Source organism: Heteronotia binoei, chromosome 4 (assembly GCF_032191835.1).
Source record: "Heteronotia binoei isolate CCM8104 ecotype False Entrance Well chromosome 4, APGP_CSIRO_Hbin_v1, whole genome shotgun sequence".
NCBI classification, from domain to species: domain Eukaryota; kingdom Metazoa; phylum Chordata; class Lepidosauria; order Squamata; family Gekkonidae; genus Heteronotia; species Heteronotia binoei.
The window spans coordinates 41,218,858-41,245,076 of record NC_083226.1 but is presented as its reverse complement, the minus strand read 5'-3'; the positions used below and the strand labels follow the sequence as shown (position 1 = coordinate 41,245,076).

The 26,219-nt window shown below is 44.5% G+C and overlaps 1 protein-coding gene across 1 annotated transcript in view; it reads left to right on the top strand.

Moving 5' to 3' along the window:
* The first annotated feature begins 21,777 nt into the window (after window positions 1-21,777).
* ACO1 (aconitase 1) overlaps window positions 21,778-26,219 on the top strand; it is a 41,493-nt gene continuing 37,051 nt past the window's right edge. The window contains exons 1-2 of the mRNA XM_060237176.1: window positions 21,778-21,898; window positions 22,998-23,166. Coding sequence (XP_060093159.1) covers window positions 21,802-21,898; window positions 22,998-23,166 — 266 coding nt within the window. The 5' untranslated portion in view covers window positions 21,778-21,801. The remainder of the gene's footprint in view (window positions 21,899-22,997; window positions 23,167-26,219) is intronic.

Genomic DNA, 26,219 nt, shown 5'->3' with positions numbered 1-26,219 from the left:
CTCCAAATTACCCTTTTTGGGCAAGGATACAGCGGCGTTACAAAGTAGACAACAACACTTGTCTTTCACCATGATGAAGAAGTAGTCCATTTCCCATTCATCATGAAAGTGGCAGGTTTTGCTCTTCTTTGGAACACTCATCTTCATTATACTGGGGTGGCTGGGGTGCTAAGTTAACACTGGCTGAATCTGGTCCAAAACTGTCACTGTCCCAAAGTATTAAAGATCAACAGTAACTGAAGACCTCTGGATGATGCCAAAACCACACATGCAGTTCTAAAAGTATAAATAAGAATTCATCATACTGGCACCAATAATCAAATACCACCATACCAAACAATCATCAAAAAAAACCCAAACACCTGTCCAACAAACCATGAGATTAAGTGGGGCTGGTGATCTACCTCTGACCCCTCCACGATCTACTGGTAGATCGCAATCTACCTGTTGGGCATACCTGAAATAGATCCTTTTGTATTTAACTGACTAGCATCTTATGTCTGGAATGTGTGTTGTCATTGTTGAGAACCCTTCATTCTGCTATCAGAGGTTGCTAGTAAAATTGGATTCCCCTTCCTATTGGCAGCAATTGCCTAGTCCCTGTGATTCCTCCCTTCACGAGCATCAGTGCTGCCTGGGTCTTTTGGCCTTCTATGGTTTCATTTGTGATAGTACAGCTTGTGAGCAGTGTCCCCTCTAAGCTGAGTTAGTGTGAGCTAGCTCATAGTTTTTTAGCCTCTGGCTCACACATTTTTGTCTTCGCTCAGGAAGGATGACCCCAAAGCGAACTAATTTATGCAGTAGCTCACTACTTTAATGCCAGTAGCTCACAAAGTAGAATTTTTGCTCACAAGACTTCACAGCAGTGCTTGTGAGTGCTTCTCTGGTCTAATGTAGATCTTTGAAAATAGAAAGGGGTGAGGAAATAACTCAAGAATATCTCCTTTCTGCAGTAACACTTGCTATTTCTGGACATAATCTTCTTTCTGAGATTGGGGGAAAGAACTGTTGAAGGATTCTATTATTTCTTCCACCTGCCCGCTGCCCTGCAGCTCAAGAAAGTATATACTTTCTGTTTTCTTGACATATACTTATTTAAAGTACTGGTCAGGCTTTTTCTCAAGCAGCAAAAGCCAGCTGTCTTGCAGCACACAGCCAGCTTCACAATTCATCTGAAGCGCTGACACACGTATCACTGCAGAACCAGGCACTGAATAAAAAGCCACTTTTAATTGCACAACAGATATTTCACCACTAGAGGGCAGCATCTGCTTTTGTATATTTATCTTCACTGGCCGTTGCAATTAGGCATTTCAGCCTGGAATCCTGAACAGTTACAACCTTCAAAATCCACTGAAGTCAATTGATTTGGAAGGATGTAACTGCTTAAGACTGCACCACTAGCTCCATTTTAAAGAAATAGCATTTAAATGAATCAGAAGAAACATAATGGGAGTAAAATGGAAAGAAAATAAATATAACGGCAGTTATCAACACCTCCCCAGTAATAATCATATTCACCATAATAGTAAAAACAAAAAATCCTTACCCGCAGGAGTCTGGGGAGAAGCAACTTCAGCAGCAGAGAACAGAGGATGCTGCAAAGAATGAAAGAGAGGTGCAGTTTGAAATGGAGCAAACCTGGAGGGAAAAAACTGTATTCAAACTTTGTTTGCAATCAGATAAATGAGTACTTAGTACTGCAGCAATCTAAGCCAGTTAACTAACGTGAACTTATTTGAACCAGTCTAAGCCAGTTCAGAGGATTCTGGTCTCCCTTGAACCAGAAAGGAAGCACCACTATTAAGACACTCACTTTCGGACATGGATTCAGGGTTTTCGAGCAGGAATGCACAGGAATGCAGTTCTGGTTGGCTTGGTGTCAGGGAGTGTAGCCTAATATGCAAATGAGTTCCTGCTGGACTTTTTCTACCAAAAAAATCCCTACATGGGTCCATGCCACAGTGTGGAGGAGGCCTTGTAGACTCCAGGGGTTGAAAGTGGATCTCTCATATCTTTGGCCGAGCGCAGCATGTGGCAGATCTGTTGTGTGGGCTTGAAGACTGTGTCAACATTATGGCGTTTGAGAATTTTGCCAATGCAGTCGGTGACAGATTTTATGTAGGGCAAGAAGGGCAAGAAGGCTGTACCCACATTTGTGTGTGGCTTGGGATTTGGTGTGGATGGTCTCCTGGGATGGAGGGCTCTTCTAATTTCTTGTTGGGAGTATCCATTGGCCTGCAGTGACTGTTTGACTTCCTGCCCTACATAAAATCTGTCACCGTCCGCATTGGCAAAATTCTCAAATGCCATAATGTTGACACAGTCTTCAAGCCCACACAACAGATCCGCCACATGCTGCACTTGGCCAAAGATATGAGAGATCCACTTTCAACCCCTGGAGTCTACAAAATACCCTGCTCCTGTGGTGCAGTCTACATTGGCACTACCCAACGCAGTATCAACACCCGTCTCACCGAACACAAGAGACACTGTCGCTTGTTTCAGCCAGAAAAATCACCTATAGCTGAACATGCACTTCAAGAAGGAGACTACGTCATCCACTTTGAAAGAACTGAAGTCCTTTCTACGGTCTCACATTATCATACCCGCCTGAACAGAGAAGCTATTGAGATTTACAAACACCAGCACAATTTTAACAGAAAGGAAGAAGGCATTTTCATCCACCAATCTTGGTACGCAGCTCTGCAAAACACCCTACAGACTATAAATTGCAGAAAGTCTCAGAAAGTCTCAGAACAACCAGCAAATTCCACAGAACAATCAGCACAGTCAACAACCATCTTCCTTATCTTCAAACCCCTTCCAACCCTCCCAGCAATTAACACGGAACAATGGTCACATTCAACAGCCAGTTTCCTTATCACTACCCTTCCAGGAAGCCCCACCAAACAATGGGCACATCCACAAATTAATTGCCCTTTCATCACACCCCCTCCAGCCTAGAAATAGCAGCTCTCCAGCAGCCCTGGCCCCACTCAATGCACAGCAGCCAAGAAGGTCTGAGCGCCTGCTCCGGCTGCAACGCCACTGAGGATGTTCTCCGCAGCTGAGAACGAAACGTCTGGAAGGAAAACTTTCTCCAGTAGAACACGGCACTTGATCCCGAAAGATTCTACAAACCCTAATGATGTTACCAGCCGTGAAAACCTGAAATCTTTGATACAGTAGATTCACAAAAGCAACACCAGAGGGCAGCAAAAGTGCTGAGATCCAAAATGCTGGGGCGGAGATTGTATACTTGTCATCTTTTACCTTACTTTATGACTTAGCAATGAATGTCTGCTTCTGTCTATAATGCCCCTGCTTTTTCAATATTTGGCCTCCTCCAAGCAGTTCAAGGTAGCATACATGTCTGATCCTCAGTCTCAAATTATTTCACATCAGTTTGGGGTTAGGCTGAGAGGTCCAGAGTCACCAGGCAGAGCAGGTATTTGAACCCAGTTCTTTCTGGGCTCTATCTCCTACACCACTAATTCTCTAACAGGGTCGGGAATGCCCCCTGATTTACTGCGGGATATGTCACGCCCCTATGAGAGCTGAAAAGCAATCTTGCGGCACACTGAAGACTAACATGCTTATTCTGGACTAAGCTTTTGTGGACTGGAGCCTGAAGCGAGTTTGAGTCCACAATATCTCTGGCAGTCTTTAATGTGCTATGAGGCTGTTCTTGAGCTGATTTAAGACCTCAGGGATTTGATAGCCCCATTCCATTTTTGACCTAAGATCTCGCGCTTGGACATCTGCATCTCTTCAGTCTCAGCTGTGAGAGGTGCTATCAGGAGTGCATCATATGTTTAGGCGTCATGTAAAGGATGTGTTTTCACTGCCATTGGTGTGTTAGTTCACCAGCAGCTCAGAAGTGTATCCCACCTCTAGCCTTCCATTATTAGGTGAAAATTCTGGAAAGACAACCAAAGCCTGAGGCAACGACTTTCATAGCATTCCTCTCCTGCTTGCATTTTTGCTACCATGGGTCTCTGTCCTGCGCTGAGCCCATTTGGGTAGGTTCTGTCAGTCAAACATGAAAGGGAGGGCTAATTCACCTATCACAAAACCCTAGTGTCCACTGCAAGTCCTCTCTTGGGCTTTAATTCCCTGGGGTACTCATGTCCATGGGGTACTCTGGCTAGCACCATGGCACATGGCGGTAGATAAAGCATTAGTTTTCTAACCTGAAACAGCTCTCAGAGAATTACTGCTAGCTCCTGTTGGGGAAACTTATGTGTAGTCCATGAGCGGGGTGAAGGAGAAAAGGCTGAAGTTTTGTTTACTGCATGAGAGCACCTGGTGAACAGGGGAGAAGAGCAGCAAAGAAGAGACATCACTCACAATGCTTTTGAATCCTTTTCCGTTTATCTGGAGGTGAGCAACACAGAAATGCCGTTCAAGTGTATTTGAATGTATCCATCAGGTTTGTAAATGTGATAGCCAGGGCTTTTTTTGTAGCAGGAACTCCTTTGCATATTAGGCGACAGACCCGATGTAGCCAATCCTCCTGGAGCTTACAGGAGGCCCTGTACTAAGAGCCCTGTAAGCTCTTGGAGGATTGACTACATCAGGGGTGTGTGGCCTAATATGCAAAGGAGTCCCTGCTACAAAAAAAGCCCTGGTGATAGCCATAGAGGAAACTGAACAGACAACTGCATTCTGGTCTTCCATGAATGTCGGTGCCTCCTGTGAACAGATATTTCTACCTGAAGGACCAACTGAGCCCTTAGGGGAGGGGCCGTGGCTCAGTGGTAGAGCACTTGCTTGGCGTGAAGAAAGTCCCAGGTTCAATCCCTAACATTTCCCATTGAAAGGATGAAGTAATCCATGATGTGAAGGACCTCTGTCTGAGACTCTGGAGTGCTGCTGATAATACTGACCTTGATGGATCAAGGGTTCAGCAGAAGGCAGCTTCTTTGTCCTCCATTCATAGTTGCTCTTAAGAAACCCAGGAATCGCTGCTCTGTCTCTAAGAATCACTTATTTTCCTCCTCTAAGCTCTCCTTCCTAAATGGTGTGCCTCTTTAGTCAGATCAAGTGTAGGATTCAAGGGATTCTAAGCATGCTAGAGAAATTGCCGGCATTCACCCCCACCCTTGGCAGTGTCTCCAGAGACCAGAAAGGGTCATGTGAAGGAAATGGGGTCAGGGCAAGGAAGAAGGTCAGGCACAGAGAAAGTCAGACAGATTCTCTCCTGAATCACTCCCAAAAGAACAGCATCAGTGTTTAGGCAAAGCAGTATGGGCCAAGCAAATGGAGGGTGTTGACCCACACCAGCTGAAAAACAAACACTTTTCAGGGATGCTCTAAGCCTGGGTGTCAAATATGAGGCCTGGGAAATGTATCAGGCTCCCGGAGGGCTCCTATCAGGCCCCCAAGCAACTGGCTGTCGTCTGCTTCCTTCTCCCTCTCTCTTGCTTCCTTCTGCATCACAGCTTGTTTTGCCAGGCTTGCTCAACTGCACTGGAGGTTCAGATCAAAGCCTCTATTTTCTCCATATAGCCCTCCCTTTCATGTTTGACTGAGGCTCCTTTCTTGGGGAGGAAGGGGGGAGGCAAAGCTTGCTTTGCCAGGCTCTCTTAATCACACAGCAGAGCTACTGAGCCAAGCCTCTCTTCCTTCTACTGGCTGAGGATCCTCCCCCTCCTGGTCACTTGGGGAAGGAAGGAAAGAGCCAGAGCTTCCTTTGCCCAGTTCTCTGGATCGCATGGGAGAGATACAAAGAAAGCACCTTTAAGTCCAATGAGTGCTAATGTTTTAAACATGTTTTAAGGTTTTTTTAAAAAAAATATATCCTTAATTGTGGTTGTCTGTGTCTTTTATAACCTTTATATCTCTGCTACGTGGCATTGCATTTTATGACGCGCATGGCCCAGCCCGACAAGGTCTCATTTATGTCAGATTCGTCCCTCGTAACAAATGAGCTTGACACCCCTGCTCTAAGCTGATCCTGCATTGACTAGATGGCCTGTATGGCCCCTTCCATGATTCTATGAGTGTTTGTGTGGTGCTGACTGGTAGTGTCAATGTGGTACAATGGTTAGATTTGCCATACCCAAATATTACAGGGAATGCATGTACAATCCACATATGCGATATACTTTTTTTTGGTATGTGCATAATGGAATAATGCTTGCATTACATTACAGTCACTGCATGTATATTTGAACACGTAATTCACATCCCACATTTAACCACATACTAGTTTTATTTTTAAAGCACCTGTGCCTTCACACTTTCCTACAGATGTATGCACAAACATGCAGACTATATGCGAACATGCCTAACTCTGGACTAGGATCCAAGAAATTGAGGATTAAAATCTGCCATCAACTCACTGGGTGACTTTGGACCAATCACGTTTTCTCAGCCTTGCCTACATCACAGGATTGTTTGTGCAGACAAAATGGGGGAGAGCATTTAGACAGAAACCTCTGCCATATCTGTAGGTGCTCTTACTGAGCTGTTTGTCATCCACGTCGAACCTGCCTCCTAGGGTTGTTGGGAGAATGAAATGCGGAAAGGAAAACATACCTATTAGAGTTCCTTAGGGCGGGGTAAGAACCTGCTAGATAGTGAGCACTGCAGGCAGAGAACCCTTCCTTGCCTATGGACAATCTTGTCGTGCTACTGCTATTTACTCCTAACCTACCTCGTAGGGTTGTTGTGAAGATGTAACAGCAATGAGAGGAGAACTACGCCCCAGAGTCCCAAAGCGAGGCCAAACTGCATCGCTGAAATGAAGCAGGGAAAGAATATAGGGCGCGGGGGGAAATGAGGGTCCTGCTCCGAGAAAGAGAAGAGGGCGAGCTGGCTGGGAGTTCCTCCCATCCGAAGCGAAAACGTCGAGGCTTCGCCGGGAAGCGCGGGCGAAAGCGGGCCCACCACGAAGAAGCCTTCGTTGCCCCTCGGCGAGAGCGCAGCAAGAACGCGATAGCTTGCGCGCCTGCTGGCGGCGGGAGGGCGGAGGGTGCTCGGAGGGCTCCGCCTCCCGGCTGAAGTAGGCGAGCAGCCGATTCCGCTCGCCTCCCGCCTTTGGTTCTCCTCCTCGGCCCAGGGGGAGGAGACTGGGGCGGAGGCAGACTGGAGGCGGCCGCGGCTGCCACCCCCCCCCCCCCCGCCCCGCGCTTGCTCTCCTGCAGCAGTGGCGCCCCCGGCAAGAGCCAGCAACAGCCGCTGCCCAGGTGAGTGTCGGTGGGCTGCAGCAGCCGCTACTCGGCGCGATCGTGTGGGCCTGGGGAAGGGGAGAAGGGGCGGTGGACAGGACAGGCTGCCTTCTGGCTTCTAGTCCTTGCTGGCTGCGGCTGCGGCTGTGGGGGGATCGGCCTCTCTGTCTTCCCAGCAGCCGCGCGTTCCCATTCCTGCCTTGCGTTGAGAGGCACTTCCTCCGCAGCCACTTCTTGGAAGCCAGGAGGGTCGCCCCTGCCAGGGCCGTCCGCCGCCGAACTAAAGTGGGGCTCGCTCCCTAGCAAGACGGTCATCTCAAGCTGCTGTAGTCTGATCCTAGGTGTGTCTCCTCGGAAGTCAGTCCCGCTCTGGCCCAGTGCCCTTCAGTCCTCGCTAGGCGTCCTTAGGGCCGCTTGGATTACATTTCCCCATGCCGAGCACGCGCGCATAATATGGTTCTTGCTCCACGTTTTTCTTACTTCAGAGTATTCCTATACACCCCAGTGGAAAGAGGGTTAGGATCTGGACGAGCCAGAGCTCAGCTCCCTGCACCGCTATAAAACTTGCGGGATGGTCTTGAACTAGTCGCCCTCTTTCATCCTGCCCTACCTCAGAGAGTTCTTGTGGGGGACAGAGAACCAGACAGGATAGGGTGAGCTCTTTGGAACATGGGGAGACTGAAAATCTACGAGACAGATAAACCGTCTCCCTCCTATCTCAAGCCCTTTCCAGAATTGTTTTCCTTTGTTAAGACCTTCAAAGCCTCTACTGCAGCTCTCCTTTGATCTCATTGGAATAAAGGGGGCTTTGAGACAGGAACTTCCCCCTCCACATTCAACGTTTTGTGGGTTTTTTTCCCCCTCGTAGAAAGAGTGTAGGATCTGCAGCTGTTTGCAAACTAGGAGGGAAAGTCCGATTAATTTGTGATTTGTATGTGATTGGCAGTGCGACCCTAAACAGATCTACTCCCTTCTGAGTCCTTTGAAAGTCCTTGGGCTTGGCAGAGCATAACTTTGCTCAGGATTGCACTCTGTCAGTCTCTGTAATGCCTGTTGAATTCTGTAGGACTTGGACGTTTTAAGCTAGCAGAGCAAGTTAGCTGGATATCCCCTCCTTCCTGAAAAGACACCAACATCAGTGTCGCAACTTGAGTGGAAGGTTGGAGGGGTGTTTTGGGTCACTTCAGATTTCCTCCTTCCTTTTTCTCCCCTCCCCTTATCCTGGTTGTCAGCAGAATCAAAGTTCAGTGTTTGCATTTGTAAGAATTCCCCCCCCCCCCTTTTCTCTGAAGCTGCAAGGGGCAGCTCTGGGGGTTCTCTTGGGCAGGTCCTTCTTGGTGGTATGAGAGTGTGTTTGTGGTCTGCATCCCTTTTCTTCTAACGGTGGAGTTTGGGGTGGGGGGAGGAAAGCTGCTGAAGGTAGGCCTCTTTGTGGGAGGGCCTGTCACATGAGCTGTGTTCCCAAAGCCTGTCAAGGAGCTGTTGGAGAGATCTGCAGTCAAAGGGATCCTTAGCTTCAGAAGAAGCTAAGAGTCCTCTGTTCCCCATGGATTGGTAGTGTGGGGAAGTGAACTGCAAGGATATGGATCGGATGCCTGGATTCTCTAGCAGTGGGAACTGCGCAACTGTGGAGCATTTTGGCTGGAGGATAAAATGCACCCGCCACCCTGCATGGAATTCATAAGAGTATCTGTTTTCTGGTGATAATGTGTTTAGTGGTTACAGAGTTCAGCAGCAGCCAGACCCATGTCACCATCCCAAAAATAAGCACTTGTGAAATGTTCACTATTGCACAATTTTCACAAAGTAGGAAAGGGGGGGGATTAGCATTTGGAGTTGCCTAATGGGTGAATTAAACCACCCTTTCTTTTCCTCCTCTGTAACTCTTTAAAGAGTAGGCTGTTTTGTTTAACATTATGGGAAATTCTCTTGATTTCTTTGTAGTGTAGAGCTAATGAGGTGTAGTGGTCAGAGCATCAGACTAGGATCTGGAAGAACCAGGTTCGAGTCATGATTCCACTGTGGCAGCTTGCTCGGTGATCTTGGGCCAGTCACTTCATCTCTCAGCCTAACCTACTTCACAAATGTGTAATGGGAGTTGTGTGCCTCCCAGATGTGTAGATAGACCATTTAGTCTTATGCCACAGTGTGCTCTTAGGTTCTTTTGATGGAATCGCCAACTTTGCATGGTGTGGACCAGAAAGAAGGCAGGGCTATGTAAGAACATAAGAAGAGCCCTGCAGAATCCACAAACTCAGTATCCTGTCTTGCATGGTGGGCAGCCGGTTCTTCTGGAGGGCTAACAACAGGACATAGAGACTGAGGCCTTCCCCTGATGTTGCCTCCTGGCACTGAGATGCAGAGGTTTACTGCCCCTGAATGTGGAGGTTCCCTGTAGTCACCCAGACTGGTAGTCATTGATGGACCTATCCTCTGGCTTGCTCTAGGTGTGGCCTGGGCCAATTAGTGCCCTTCTAGAGGACAGGTTCTGCTCACCCTGTGATAATGTCTTGAGACTACTGCCTTATCTATATGAGTATGAAAGTCAAGGATGCATTTTGGGACACTTTAGGAGTTGCAGCTAACCTTATGCCTCCTCAAAATTTAGAGCTAACTTGCTTTGTTTGGTACTCATTTTCTGATGGGCTTATGCCTTGTTTGTCTGGTTCCCTGGTATATTACAACTGTTTAATGCTTCATCTGCCTGGTTGCGTGTGGCAGTCAGGGCTGGCCCTGCCACTGGGCAAACTAGGGAATTGTCTAGGACGCTGGCTTTCTGAAAGCGCTGAATTGGGCACCCCCAAGTGACTAGGTGATGTTATCGGGGGAAAGGGTGCCAGAAGTTAGCCTTGCCTGGGGTACTAGATAGTCTAGGGCTAGTCCTGGTGGCAGTGAATTTAGAAGAACTAGAACTGTGCTTTGCCTGTCTACAAAAGTGAATCACAGCTTTCATAGAGATGGTCACAGAATGCTGGGTCGAGGCTGTGCCGATGGGTGGCTGGGTATGAAAGCGAGATCTTCCATGTCAAAAGTTGTCTATCTCTCGCCATCATTTGGTAAGCAGTGTTTGACTGTTCCATGAAGAGGCAGGAGCATAGCTCAGTGGTAGAGCATCTGCTTTGTAAGCAAAAGGTTCCAAGATCATCCCTGGCATCTCCAGCTAAAAGGACTTGGTAACAGATAATGTGACCAATCTTTACCTGAGACCTTGGAGAGTAGCTGCCAGTGAGGGAAACCTATATTGACCTTGATCATTCAACATGTGGCAATTTTATTTTATTTTTTCATTTTAAAAAGTTTTATTAGTTTCAGAAAAAAATAGGGGTAGGGAATAGAGGGAGTAGAAAACAAAATACATATTAACCTTATTCTGCATAAAGATACTTTCAAAGAGTACAAGCCCACATCTGCAATACTTTCTTTACATAAATCGTCCCATATTATTATCTTTAAGTTAAACATCGTCAAGATTTTAATATTTTCTATTATAAATCTTTTGGTTAATATATCTATTGGTTTTGACAATTCCAGTAAAGACAATTTTGTAATATAAAATACAGGGAAAAAGGAGAAATAAGTTCACACCAGAGAATCTTAAAAGTCTTGCTTGTCTAACCAGGCATAGAATGTCATCCAGTGTTTTCTTGCTTCTTCCTTAGATTTCCCAGCCAACAGCTGGGAACATGTGGCAATTTTAATAGGAGGCGGACATGTAATTCCCCAGCTTCAACCTGCTTTTGATTCCACACAGGAAAGTTTAAGGATAAAAGCAGTTTGTGATCCTGGGCAGGAGAACAGGGCAAGGGAGAGGTGAGTGCAGAGAGCAATGAAAGCTGAGCCATTGTAAGGGAGAGATGGTATCATAACCGGTACTCACTGCCTGCTACGGGAGATTGCTGCAATTGAAGCCTGAAATCAAGGCACTGCTTGTAGTCAGCACGTTTGGAGTTTGTGGAGTGCAAGGGGGAACTTTAGCAACATCAGAGATAAAATTCTGGATGATACAGACTCAGGATGTCACAACAGCTTCATTGTTGCAACACTGTTGATTTCTACCACCTTTAGAAAAGATGGAACTTAAACGATAACCAGGGGCATGCTTAGATTGAAGCTCTTCTGCAGAAGACACGCTAGCCAACATCTGTCCTTGTCATTCCCAAACTCTGTTTTGATGCACGCTTAAAACTATGTGAGTCATAGGACCCAGCCACACTTGGGGCTCCCCACTATCTCTTTGCACTGCTCTAGTCTTGCCACCTTCTGATCAGCGTCCTCTGAGGGCAGGATTATTTTGCTGTGACAGGAGAGATCATGTGCAAGTCACAGATGTGGCTCTTGCAGGAGAGTGCTCATTGCATCTCTGCACAAGTTTCTGTTCTGGGCTCATCTTCCCAGTCAGGGCGCATTGCAGGCCACACACCTTTTGCCATAGATACAGTTTTAGCAATGTAAAGATTATAGTCGCTCTTATTTCTGAAACTACTCTTCTTCTTCCTCTGTCTCTCTCTTTCTGAAAATTTCCCTCCCCATTGAATGTTGCTTTCCTTTCCAGCTTCCACACACCCTGAGGTTTACTGGTACAGGTGCCCACCCTTTCTTTGGCACTTTAGCTCCAAGTCAAGTTGCATAGCCCTTCAAGGAAAAGAGAAGGACACAGATGTTTGCAATTTAAAAAGGTGGCAGGGATCATATCTGTAGCCTACATATTTGTAAAAACTGCATAACTCCTCTTTTCTGTCCTCTCCCTCCTGTGATCTTCCTTATTAAAAAAAAAAAGTCTCTAGAATGATTTGCTTCTCATGACATCGGAAGAAAGTGAGCTCTGATTCACAAAAATTCATGCAAGAATAAATATTGCTGGTCTTTGTGATGCCACCGGACTTCAGAAAGGGTTACATTGTATTTTAGCAGCATAAAATCCCCTACAGGGAAGCCAGCCTTGCCCATCATTACTGAGTAGCATTCCAGATTGGGTAGCTGTCTGCAAAGCATCTACTCCTAGAGTATTCCCATGTAGGAAGTGTGGTCACTGCCTCTTTATGGAGAATCAGACTAACCCAGAACAATAGCACTCTTAAATCTTTTATAAACATTCATTCCCAGGTATGGTCTGCTCTTTGATAGTCCTTGGATGCTCTAATCCAAAATGAGAATGTTCATGAGTAAAAATTGTTCTGGGTGCCATAATGCATTACTGTGAATTGTGTATTGTTTGAATATTTAGCCTTGGATCTATGATTCTTTGGCGACTATGGTGCATTTTACTCCTGGTTTGTTTTATAAATTCAGTGTTCGGATGTAATATGTTATGTCTGGGCTTGTACAACAAATTTTAACATTCACTGAGGCAGGGATTACGATGTTTCTTACTTTGGACTTTCACAGTACATCTAATTGTCAAATCAGAAACCTCTAGTACCTTTGTACTTTGCTTTTTTGTTCATTTGAAAAGATTGGATTTAGGGCAGTATTCAGACTTGCTGTGATCAGGATTAAATGAATTAATTGCTGCCAAATTTTCTAATCTCTCCATGAATGTTTGCCCAGCAGATGAAGGGAGAATAAGCGATACCTGCTCACAACTTCTTTCTGTAGCATACAAAAGGGTATGAAATAGAAGTCCAGCAGTGCTGCAGAGTCTAACAAAATTTATCCCAGTCAAAGCTTTCATAAGTCAGGACTTGCTTCATGCGATGCATGAGGAGATTCCATGTATCTGAGGAAGGAAGGTCTGATTTACAGAAACTGACACTGAAGTAAATGTTGTTAGTCTATAGCAGCAAAATAAAACAGATGTCCATCAACACTTCTGAAAGAAACACAGTTACCCTTCTGGAGTTATCGTACAAAATTATATTAGAGATGAATCAAAAGATGTTTTCACTGTTTTACCTAGATATCCTGAAACTGTGGAAGGAAAATGAACAGTTCAAATTAAAAGTTCAGCCAGGTAGCATAATATTGTCCTGTATTAACAGTATTTACTTGAAAGTGGTTTGCTTTTATTTCAGTGGAACTTCGTTCCAAGGAAGGACTTCTTGATGGATTATTTCTCCTGCCCCTCCCCCCCAAAAAATAATTTTTGCCATGGCAAAGCTACAGATAAATCTCTGACTCCTTCTCTTGTTCCCATTGTTGGGAGATAGAAATAAATGACTGATGGGGAGAGATTCTCCATTCAGACAAACATGGGAACTCCCCAGTTCAGTCATTCCCTTGAGAGGCAGCAGAACATGGGAAGGGAGAATAAAAACTGGACAGAAACTAGACAGAATGTTTGAGATGGTGTGCATCTTGCTTTCTTAAGAGCTTGTTACTAATGTTTGCTTTCTGATAATATAAGCCTATTCTTTTTTAAAGAAAGCAATACCAAATAAATGTGCCAATTAAAGGCAATGCTTCTAATTGGTCTGACATAAGTAAAAACATATTATGTTTCAGTGCTTCACCATGCTTTGTTGACTGTATCAGTCCCAAGTTTACTTCAGCCTGCAAAGTCTTTTCTAAGTAGCCTAATCACAACTGCTTCCAATGAAGCTGGATTTTTTTTTCTCCTATCAAAGATGCTCAAGAGAATGATCAGACAGGAGTACAAAGTACAGGTGCCCTCAGAGTTTGAGCAGTTTGAAACCTGCAAAACATGCACAATCTTTTTAAAAAATTTAACTAACATTCCATCTTATCAAAATAGCAAGTGCTTACTGTATTATGTACTAGACCATAGAATGATAGAGTTGAAAGGGACTTCCAGGGTCATGTGGCCAGCCCTCTGCACAGTAGAAGAAATTCACAAGTACCTCTCCCCCACCACCACTCCCAGTGACCCCTGCTTCATGCCCATAATATGGCAAAAAGCCTCCTGGAAAATTTGTTGACTGACCCCGAAGTGATGATCAGTATTTCTTTGGGTATGTAAAAAAGGACCATGGGAACCAAGCACTGATGCATCCCTTCCTTCCCTCCTTCTTATGATCTGTTTAAGTTCACAGAATCAGCATTGATGTCAGATGGCCATCTAGCCTCTGTTTAAAAACCTCTGAAGGAGAGCCCACCACCTCCCGAAGAAGCTTGTTCCACTGAGGAACCACTCTTAACTGTAAGGAAGTTCTTCCTGACATTTAGCCAAAAACTAAATGTTTTGAATTAATTTCAGTCCATTGGTTCTGGTCCATCCTTTGGAGCGACAGAAAATAACTCCATGGCATCGTCTATGTGACAGCCCTTCAAGTATTTGAAGATGGTTATCATATCTGCTGTGCCCACTGCACAAGAGACTGGGCTACTGGACATTCCCTGGGCCTGGCAGTACTGTTGAGCTTGGTGGGGGCTCTGTAGGTGGAAGCCAGTCTGACAGGATCCCCAACAGCTGTGGCAGACACAGCGGGGGCTTTGGTGGGGGCATACAGGCCAGACAATCTGGCCTGAACACCAAAGCTTCAGGCCTGGTCTACACCACTATACTTTACATTTTTAAGCTGCTCTTTTTCAAGGAGCATGTGGAATCGTGCCCTCAACCTCAAAGGACTGAGAGTTCTACTGAGCGTGCCTTCGCTCCCTCCATTAGAAACGTGCTCTGTGGAAATCCGGCCCATACATTTCAGTGCTGTTCGTTTCTAAGTGGAATGGGGTGAGAGTATCGTGATTGGTTAAAGAAAATCAAATGAAATGAAATGAATAATCAAAGGCACCATTATCCAGATGATATGGACCATTTATATTGCTCTAAACAAACAGACCATTTACATCACAGACACCCTCCCGCATAAACTGTGGCTTTGCAGAAAATAGATGCCATTCACTGACTCCGGTTTTATAATGAGGTTCTATGACAGCCAGAGAAAGTGCAGCTGGAAGAAAGTACATGATCCAAATACAATGGGAAGTCCTGGCTATCTGGGCAAATGAATCGACTCCTTTCACTAATCAAAAACCCCATAGCTATTAATCAGGGATGTGTTCAACTGTGGAGCAAGCTGAGGTGTTTGCTGGCAGCCTGGCAGGGGGAGCTTGGACTTGGGCTCTGGCAATGATGACATTAGGTGGATGCTGGTCCATGGGTGTCTTCACAGCCCAGATCTGAGCCAAGCAGTCCATCCATCCTGACTCTCCATTGGCATTGGCCTTGCCAGCTTGCCTAGTAATTTCAAGCGCCATTGCATCACATTCCCTTAAATTCTAGAGTTTTCAGCCGAGCACACTAACCTTGTGGATCAGAAGCAGAAAGATGTTTCAGTTGATGTGGACTAGTGGATTGGTATGAGTTCCCTGTGGGTCCACAGTAATCAAGCTGGGATGGGGAGAACAAATGTTTCCCCAGCTGGTACCTACCAGTCTTGCTGCAAAAGGGACCTGGCTGACACGAGAGCAGAGTGAGGAGGGAGCTGCTGTAACGTGTTCTTCCTCCTCTTTATGGGCTGTGCTGTCAAAGAAGCTGACTATTTTCTGCAAAGCCACAGTTTATGCGGCAGGGTGTCTGTGATGTAAATGGTCTGTTTGTTTAGAGCAATATAAATGGTCCATACCATCTGGATAATGGTGCCTTTGATTATTCATTTCATTTGATTTGATTTTCTTTAGCCAATCACGATACTCTCACCCCATTCCACTTAGAAATGAACAGCACTGAAATGTATGGGCCAGATTTCCACAGAGCACGTTTCTAATGGAGGGAGCGAAGGCACGCTCAGTAGAGCTCTCAGTCCTTTGAGGTTGAGGGCACGATTCCAAATGATCTTTATAAAGCAGGATTGCAGCCATTGTAAAATGCAGGGCAACCTGTTATGAAACAATATTGCAGGCAATGAACTTTGTCCCAGATAACCTTATCTTCGGTCCCCTGACGTTGACACACTGTGGAATAAATCTTTCCCTTTTCACAAGGCGTTTCTGAAGCAGAGATATAATAAAAATGGGCTTAAAACAGTTATTTAGAAATGGAAACACTCAGAAGCCAATGGTGGGGGCAAGGAGGGGAGAATCTTGTCACTCTGCCTGGACATTCGACAAAACACTGAAAAGAGCCTCCAGCAGAAATGTTTCAAAGGGGTGCTTCAGTGAGAAGCTGCAAAGTTAGAATTCAGGAGCACATTTGAAGCAAAGTCACAGTTGGAGTTAGTAGGGATTTGGAGTGCTTACCTCACTACAGAAGCTAATTGTTTCTCCCTTTCAGGTATGTGTACTCCGTTCCCTTCCACCCTGCTTTGCTGAGTCATCAACCATTGGGGCAACTCTCTTTTACATTCTGTTGACTGGGTCTCACTTTCAGTAGTGCTCTGCAGTGTAATAGGACACACCTAGTCCTGAGAAACAGCGGGGCCTTCTGGCCTTCCTTTGTAGTAGCTCCTCCTTCCCCACCCTTCCATCCATTTGTTGCCCTGGGGATAAATCTCTCTCCCAGCTAACTGAATGTAACACCTCATGCATCTGATGAAGTGGGCTGCGGCTAACAGAAGCTTTTCCATTAATAAATGTGTCTGTTTTCATGGTGTGCTGCATGACTGTCTTGTCAGAGGAGGCCATCTGTACAGGGGGGTCAGAGGAGATAATCTGTAAGGGGCTCCTGTTGCTTATTTAATTTGGTATGCACACCCCTCTTTCTGCTTTGCTGCTCAAAAAAAGGAAAGTTTGTTGACAAGTGTGGGGGATAGTATTTATACAAACTGCTCGGTTCCTTGCAGGTTCATCACAGAGGTTATTTTACTACACCCTACCTCCCCCCCCCCCCCCCGCAATGGAGACCCAAAACAAATAACATCATTCTCCTGTTTTCTGCTGTATCTTTACACATGAAGCTGCCTTATACTGAATCAAACCCTTGTTCCATCAATGCAGGGCTTTTTTTGTAGCAGGAGCTCCTTTGCATATTAGGCCACACACCCCTGATGTAGCCAATCCTCCAAGAGCTTACAGGGCTCTTAGTACAGGGCCTTCTGTAAGCTCCAGGAGGATTGGCTACATCAGGAGTGTGTGGCCTAATATGCAAAGGAGTTCCTGCTACAAAAAAGTGCTGAAAGTCAGTATTGTCTACTCAGCCTGGAAGCCACTCTCCAGAGTCTCAGGCAGAGGTCATTCACATCACCTACTGCCAGATCCTTTAACTGGAGATCCCGAGGATTGAACCTGAGACCTTCTGCATGTCTAGCAGATGCTCTACCACTGAGCCATGGTTCCTCCCCCCAATGTTCCTTATTACATTCTCCCCTCCATTTTATCCTCACAACAACCTCACGAGGTTGGTTAGGATGAGAGTATGTGACTGTCCCAAAGTCACCCGGCAAATTTCCACAACAGCATGGGGAACTGAACCTTGGGTGTCTTGGATCCTAGGCTGACACTTGGCAGAGGAATGGAATCCAGCGGAGGGTTTGACTTGAACTGTGTGGTAGCATTACCTGTCTGTGCTCTAATGTTTGGGTGACAGTCAATGGGACTTTTAAACAAGAGAGATATGGAGAAGACAGTGGTCTGGTGAAATGTTGCCAGACAGGATGGGCTTCATGGTATTGCTGTATAATCCACAATAGGAATTGCCTGTGAAGCAGCACATTAGGAAAGACTATCCAATGTTAAGAATCCATCAGATATGGTCAGATGGTTTAGCTCTTTTTTTAACTCTTCTGTCTTCCGAAGTTTAATGCAGAGAGGAAGTAGATAGGGTCCGGCACTTGCCGGTGGCTTCCATGGGCATGGCTTGGAAAATCATGGCTGTCATTCGGCTGGTGCCCACCCACCCACCCCTGCACTGATAATGTCACCTAGTCAAATGGGGGGGTCCCAATTTGTTATCCCCAGAAGACCAGCACCCCAGGCAGTAACATGGTTTACCTAGTGACAGGGCCAGCACTGTGGATGCTACAAATAGCCCTCTACACATCCCTTATTGCTGATGTAGGGCCCACTGGTAAGTACCAGAAAGGAAAGGTCCCCTGTGCGAGCACCAGTCGTTTCCGACTCGGGAGTGACATTGCTTTCACAAAGTTTTCATGGCAGACTTTTTACAGGGTGGTTTGCCATTGCCTTCCCCAGTCATCTACACTCTGGCAAGTACAGCTGGGTCCTAAATATGGTGGGCTAGTATGAAATACAACTGGAGAAAAAATTAGCAAAAAGAAGAACAAGAGGAAAGCCTGAATGTGAATGTCATAGGGAAAAGTGGTGGAGATGGGTCATACCAACCTGAACAGGCTTGTGCGAGACAAAGAATGCTGGGTAGTGGGGATAAATTTTAATCTGCAGATCAGTGGGAAAGGAAAGATTTCTAAGAGTAAGAAAAGCTCAAAATGTGTTCATTCCCTGGTCTTTTCTCTATTGCTCTGTGGACTTTAGTTTATATTTCAGGGGTGTCGGGGATTATACACTTAGATGAACTGTTCAGTTTAATGTTTACATGGAGGCTCCAGATTATTTCAAAGTGTGAATAGGTGTGTGGGTAGGATCCCATAGACTGTCTCCATTTTCAGTCTTCTGACAGTGATTTGAACACAGAGGGATCCTGATAGTGGAGTGCCTCCTGTACATGAAATTGCTGAGCAGACAGGTTAAAACGGATAAAAGGAAGTACTTCTTCACCCAAAGGGTGATTAACATGTGGAATTCACTGCCACAGGAAGTGGTGGCGGTCACAAGCATAGCCACCTTCAAGAGGGTTTTAGATAAAAATATGGAGCAGAGGTCCATCAGTGGCTATTAGCCATATATATATATATATATAATTTTTTTGGGCCACTGTGTGACACAGAGTGTTGGACTGGATGGGCCATCGGCCTGATCTAACATGGCTTCTCTTATATTCTTATTCTTACATGTACCTAATCCTCTGTGTATGTGAATTGGTGCCAGTGCAGTGAAGTGGTTAGAATGTCAGGTTCAAATCCCTGCTTGTGCCACAGACACTCGCTGGGTGTTCTTGCACCAGTCACTTTCTCTCAGCTTCACCTTCCTCATGGGGTTGTTGTGAGGATAAAATGGAGACATGGAGAATGTTGTAAGCTGGGGGTGTTGAACTCATTTGTTATGATGGCTGGATCTGACATAAATGAGACCTTGTCAGGCCGGGCCATGTGTGTCATAAAATGTAATGCCAGGTAGCAAAGATATAAACTTTATAAAGGACACAAACAAACACAATTAAAGGGTTTTCTTAAAATAAAACATGCTTAAAAGATTAGCACTCTTGCAATATTTTGATATTTAACAGTTTTTGATAACTGACACCTCTTGCTCTGAATTATTGCATCAAAATCTAGAGACAGTGTGCTGTAGCAATTGTGAGTATGCTGTTCAGGTGTGTAGCTGTAAGTTGCAAACCTACTTTTGGTATATTGACATTTGTTACAGAAATCTCATGATCAATGCTTTGAGCCTAAGACCCAGGGGGGAAAATGAAATGACTGGGCATTGGGAGTTTTGTACATAAGTTGCTTTGTGCGCTGGTAGGGTTGCCAATCCCCAGGTGGGGGCAGGGGATCCCCAGTTTGGAGGCCCTCCCCCCGCTTCAGGGTCGTCAGAAAGCGGGGGGAGGGGAGGGAAATGTCTGCTGGGAACTCTATTATTCCCTAGGGAGATTTATTCCCATAGAAAATCATGGAGAATTGATCCACGAGTATCTGGGGCTCTGGGGGGGGCTGTTTTGGGGGGTAGAGGCACCAAATTTTCAGTATAGCATCTAGTGCCTCTCCCCAAAATACCCCCCGTTTCAAAAATATTGGGCCAGGGGGTCCAATTCTATGAGCCCCAAAAGAAGGTGCCCCTATCCTTCATTATTTCCTATGGAAGGAAGGCATTGAAAAGGTGTGCTGTCCCTTTAAATGTGCTGGCCAGATCTCCCTTTGGAGTTCAATTATGCTTGTCACAGCCTTGATCTTGGCTCCACCCCCCAAAGTCTCCTGGCTCCACCCCCAAAGTCCCCAGATATTTCTTGAATTGGACTTGGCAACCCTATGTGCTGGTCAGCCAGTGGAGAAAACAAAGGCTTTGCTTTGTAGCTCCTCTGCGATTGAGCAAGCCTGGCAGATCAAGCGATGATGCAAAAGGAAGCAAGAGAGAGACAAAAAGAAACAGATGACAGAGAGTTGCTCATGGGCCTGATAGGAGCCCTCCGGGGGCCTGATCCCACCTTTGAGCTATACTTTGGACAGCCCTGTGTAAACCAATGGGGAGAAAGGTGGGGTATTAGTGAAGGAAATAGTTTTTTTTTTTCAAACTGCAAATGCACAACAGATGTCAGGTAGTGAGCCCATTTGAGCACGCATTGCTCCCCTTCACTTACCTGGATGTGTCATATGAGCAGGGTTGTGGTCTTAATCTTACTAAATTCCCACTTATTAAATTCTCAGGGTTTGTAGAAAAATAAGGTGTCCTCTTTGAGCAGTGAACTTTTGATAAGTGAGTCAAAAAAGGGCCCTGGAACATTTATCACAGCTGAATTTATGAGCTGCCCTGACCTGGATAGCTCAGGCTAGCTTGAGTTTGTCAGATCTTGGAAGCTAAGCAGGGTCAGTCCTGGTTAGTATTTGGATGGGAGACCCCCAAGGAAACCCAGGGTTGCTTCACAAAGGAAGGCAATAGCAAACCACCGCTCTTCATCCCTTGTCCTGAAAACCCTGACAAGACAAGAGATGCAGGGTCACCATAAGCCAGCTGCAATTTGATGGCCAAGAAAAAAAGTTACTATGGAGTATTTCTTAACTATTTCATATGCATGGAAGCTCCTGGGACTGAAGTGTGAAGTATGCCTGCTAACCGTTTTGTGTGTAGAAGCAAAATTTTGAGAGTGCCCCATTCTTTGACGGGCTTTTGACTCAGCAGCACTTCACCCTCCTTACACAGTCTCACATTCAGGTAAACAGCAATACAATATTGGGGATTTGGTGTTTAAAATGTAAGGCACTTTATTTATTTATTTATTTCAATTTTTAGCCCGCCCCTCCCTTAGAACGGGCTCAGGGTGGGTTACATCATAAAAAGAACATCTGCATATGAAAATTCAACAATAAATGAGGGAGGGTGACCAAACCAAAGATCTTCCAGCTTCCGGCTTGATGGATTCTGTGTCTTAAACTTTAGGGTTCAGGTGTATGTATATTATTCATGTTCAGATAGCAGCCAGCCTGACTGAATGTGATACATTGGAAGCCATAAAGTTAGATGAGCATTTGGCAAACTGTGTGCAGTGAAATGGGACTTTGAGTACCATAAATAGTGGCAACTTTTATGGTTAAAGCTGTTGGTGAAATTGGCAATGCTTCCCCCCTTTCTCTGCATTTAATTGCTCATGAAAATGGGTGATGGATTTGGTTCTAAGGGTGGACACGTGGTCTGCTTTTCAGGAGTTTCCTTTTCTGCAGCGCGCAGCCCGAGTTCCATTGGATTTCTGGTTGTCATTTTTTATATGAGTTACTCACATATTTTAAAATGATTCTTAGCTCTCAAGGCTCTGACTTTTGTCTCTTTCCCCAGTGCCCTTGATGGTTGGAGTACAGCTTGACTTTGAAGCAACTTTTGTTTTGTAAAAATCATTAGATAAAATAAAGAATGTTGCAAATGAAAAATGACTTTTAAAAAAAAAATAAAATAGTGAGTTGACTCCACCTTGTCTTTGCAGTGACGTCTAGATTTTTCAGCCATGACTAACCCCTTTTCCCGGATTGTTGAGCCACTGGATGCCAGCCATCCTGAGAAGAAATTCTTCAATTTGAACCACTTGGGCGACCCAAGATATGGTATGTTGGCTACTCAGTGCATAAATATGCTTTTTTGGTATTAACTTGATAAAATTTTATTTATAATGGAACTGTGTTGTAAGTGGTGCACTTTTTATCCATTTTCAGTCTACTTTCCAACTGGATTTTACTGTGTGAACTGGCAAAGTCCAGTTGGAAAGTGCATTATTTACTGTGTGTGATTTTATGAGAGAGAGAGAGAGAGAGAGATTTCCCCTTCATGTTTTATGACCACCTTCAGGCATGACAACAATTTTTGTCATTACAGGAATTCATACTGGGACTCCATTTGCTTTTGCCGTGTCTCTGCACTCACCTTGCGGGTTACTCAGAAATGGAAGACTTCTGCATTGGCACCAATGTCTGTCCTTGCCTCTAAAACCTGTTTTGGGTACAAGCAAGGATCCCAAACCATAGACAAGAGAATAAAATGTAGTTTGTGGTTCAGACATAATAAGAAATGATGCGGCTATATCTAAAGATGATGAACGGAAAAGAAAATGTATTTAATGCTGTTCTGCTTACGCAAGCAATAGTGCAAGGGCTGTAGCACACAGCACTTCTGTATAATTTTAATTAAAAAACAGTGTATCTGTACAACAGTATGTACAACATGCCAATGGCATGCACAACAGATGGTTTACATGATTCCATTTAGTTTGCATTTAATTTGCTAATTATGCCAGAAATGCCTTGTGCTCTGGCTTGCGCATGCAGAAAAGAAAGGACAGTTACAATCACTTTGATGTAGCACAAACAGTCTGATTGCAGCACTCCCATTTGCACAAGGACTGTTGCATACATGCAAAACTTCTGTGAGGTCCAGCCCATGAGAAGCCATGTTTTTCATCATAATTCAATTTAGTCTTTATGCTCGATTTTGAATTGCTGCAAAAATACAGCTCTTCTTCTTGGGGAACTGACCCCCCTTTTTCCCCATAGTACATATTTTACAGATGCATATAGTTTTGGCCTGCCCTTGCTAGAAACAAACATGCTTTCTATATGTTAACACAAATGTTTGAAAAGCCAGATCTGGTGTGGCAACTTAATAGGATATATTTTTATTTTCATTATGCTTTTAATTCCATTTCTTTAGAACGCTTGCCGTTTTCTATCAGAGTCTTGCTGGAGGCAGCCATCCGCAACTGTGATGAGTTCCTCGTGAAAAAGGATGATGTTGAAAACATTCTGAATTGGAACACAATGCAGCACAAAGTCATTGAAGTGCCATTTAAGCCTGCTCGAGTTATCCTGCAAGACTTTACGTAAGTGTTAGTGTGTGTGCGTGCATGTATGTATGTTTTAAATCTAGGAAACATTCGTTATCAGTTACAATCAGAGCTTTTTTTGAGCAGGAGTGCACAGGAATGCAGCTTTTTCTGGCTTGATGTCAGGGTGTGTGGCTGGATATGCAAATGAGTCCCTGCTGGGCCTTTTCAATAATGACATCAGGGGGTGTAGCCTAATATGCAAATGAATTTCTGAGAAGAGAATGTAAAGTGACTTGTTGTTTTATGTTTAGGGAGACTTTGACAAACAAGGATGAACAGCATAATTCTTGTCCGCAAAAGATCGCTCGTGACTATTTACATCAGTCGTTTTCGCACTCACCTCAATCAGCAGTGACGACCCTCTTCACCGCACAGGATCTGCGCGGATTTTGCACTAATTGCTGTGGAGCACCCAGAAGAGCCGGAAAGTCCCGGCGCTTTTGTGGTGCAAACGGAAACTGGTTTTTGGCGGTTTCCGTTTGCGCCGCAAAAGCGCCGGAACTTTCCGGCTCTTCTGGGTGCTCCGCGGCAATTAGTGCGAAATCCGCGCAGATCCTGCGCGGTGAAGAGGGTCGTCGCTGCTGATTAAGGTGAGTGCGAAAACGACCATCCTGTTAATGTTCCCGCAGCACACACCAAAGGGGATTATGTGGCTGCTAACATGGTGCTCAGATGAGTATCAGCATAACATCCCAACTGAGTATCATTGGCCAGTTGTGATGCCCTCCTATGAGCCTGGGAGTATTGACTGCACCAGGAACTGTGGCTTAACCTCTTACCGTTAAGAGGTTAAGCTCTTTACCATTGCTAAAGCTGACTGGCTGGGCATTTTTCATTGGAAATTATGTACTGTGAGGGAGTGGTGTCGCTGGACAGTAAGAGCAATCATTCAAGGGAAGGTCCTATGGAAACCAGTACCTTTTAGTGTGGTTTTAAATCTGTGCTTTCAACTAGTGTGCTGTGGTTTCAAAAATGATTCAGACCAGGCTAAAGTGGATCATACAATAAGCAGCAGCACTGTATTGTTGTTTGTGTGTCTGTGTGTGTTTGTTTGGGGGTGAGGTTGTTTGGTTTTGTTGGGTTTTTTTTAAAGAGAAGGACAGAATTGGGTAGAGACGGGTGTCTTTATAAATGTGTTTCCATGCCAGAGTTAGATTGTAGTTGGATTAAACAGCCCTAAAAATGGTAGACTGCTGCTTTCAATCTGTGAAGTAATAAATTAAATTAAGATGCAATTAAGAGTTTGATGATGTTTTGTTTTACAACAGTGTGTTGGCAGCTTGCTGATTATGAACTTTCCTTGTGTCCCTCACATATTAATTCCATGTTTTTCTTTTTTTAAAAAAATATGCACCTTAAATGCTTGTCTTTTTTGTTTATTCTTGCCTGCAAAATCATATCATATCTTCACAGATCAGAGCAATATCCATTAATGTGCACCAAAAGAAACCATTCCATGGTTTTCTCTAACCTATAGCTTGTCGAATTCAAAGTCTAACCCATTAAGTAAACACCATTTGTAAAAACACAAAGCACATGAATACACTTTTGAAAATTGTGTCTAAAAGTCTCGAGGGTTGCATCTTAAAGGCATTTCACAAAACAAAAATGGTATCTCTGTGACATGTTCTTCTCCCCACTGCTTCATCTCTCTCTAATGTGTAGTAAAAGTTATTCCATATTCTGATGTCATCACACTGCTTGTTGCCTTGTCCCCTCTGCCCATCATAAAATGCTGGTGGCAGGGAAATGTGAAGCATGAGGAGATCCTGACATTAGGATAAATCTTAGCAGAAAGAATTTGACAGAGATGCCACTTTTGGTACTGGATCCATGTTTTTTTTTTAATGTGCAGCACTGCCCTTATTGATAGACTTTCAAAAAATGCAAAGCCCAGTTGTGAGAGACCTTTTTTAGGTACAAATTCCATCTTGGCCAAATTAGCAGACTTTAAAAAAAAAACCCTTGAGGAAAGAATAAAAAACTAAAGTGTTTTTTATCAGAAAACAAAATTATCCTGAGATTTTTTGTGTTTTGAATTCTTCTTGCTAATGGCCTTGAAATAAGCCAATTTCAGATCCTGGACAACATCCCCCCCCCCCCACGAGTGTTTTGCCTGAGAATACTTGAGGGAGAGGGAATTACGGAGTCCTGTAAGCATTGAAGTTCCATTCAAGTCAATTGTTCTATTGAAGTCAATAGAAGAGTTAGCTTTATGACACTGGAGGTTTGTGGTAACAGCAAATAATATTTGACAAAATGCAAATCTAAAGCTAAGAAAGTGGTCGATTTGCATGGAGCCTGTTACTTCTAAAACAGAGTTTGCAACCAACGCTTTTGGGTTAGATAAACAGACCTTCAGGTGAAAAAGTAACTCATTGTACGTCATTTGAATCCAGAGTTTGCTGTTCTTTGACCTTCAGACCCTGAAGATGGCACAGAACATTTTTGATGGCAGTACGTTCAGTGGTATTTCAGAGCTGAAACCCTTTTCTACAAGTAACTCTTAAATCAACGCTTTGGCTGGTTAGCGTTTCTTGTATTTGTAATGCACATAAGTTAGAACATTAGAATGGACATTAGTTAGTATATAGCAGTGGTAGGCAAACTGTAGGTCAGGAACCACATATGGCTCTTTCACACATATTGTGTAGCTCTCAAAGCCCCCACCTGTTGGCTGACTTGGAGAAGTCATTTCTCTCTTTAAATTACTTCTCCAAGCCAAGCCAGTTGGTGGCTTGGAGAATGCATTTAAGGTTAAAGTTGCTTTCTTTCTACCTTTCACTCCTTCCCCTATCTATTTGCCTTCCTTCCTTGCACCTTTCAAACATCTGACGTTCATGTCTTGCGACTCTCAAACATCTGACATTTATTCTATGCAGCTTTTACATTAAGCAAGTTTGACCACCCCTGGTATATAGTAATAATACTGTTTTGCTGTTTAGTAATATAGTAATACTGTTTTGCTGTTCTCACGATCATTGTAACTAGTGAAAAATACTGAAGCTCCCTGGCTGGGTGTTCATACTAAGGGGTGCTGCAGTAGA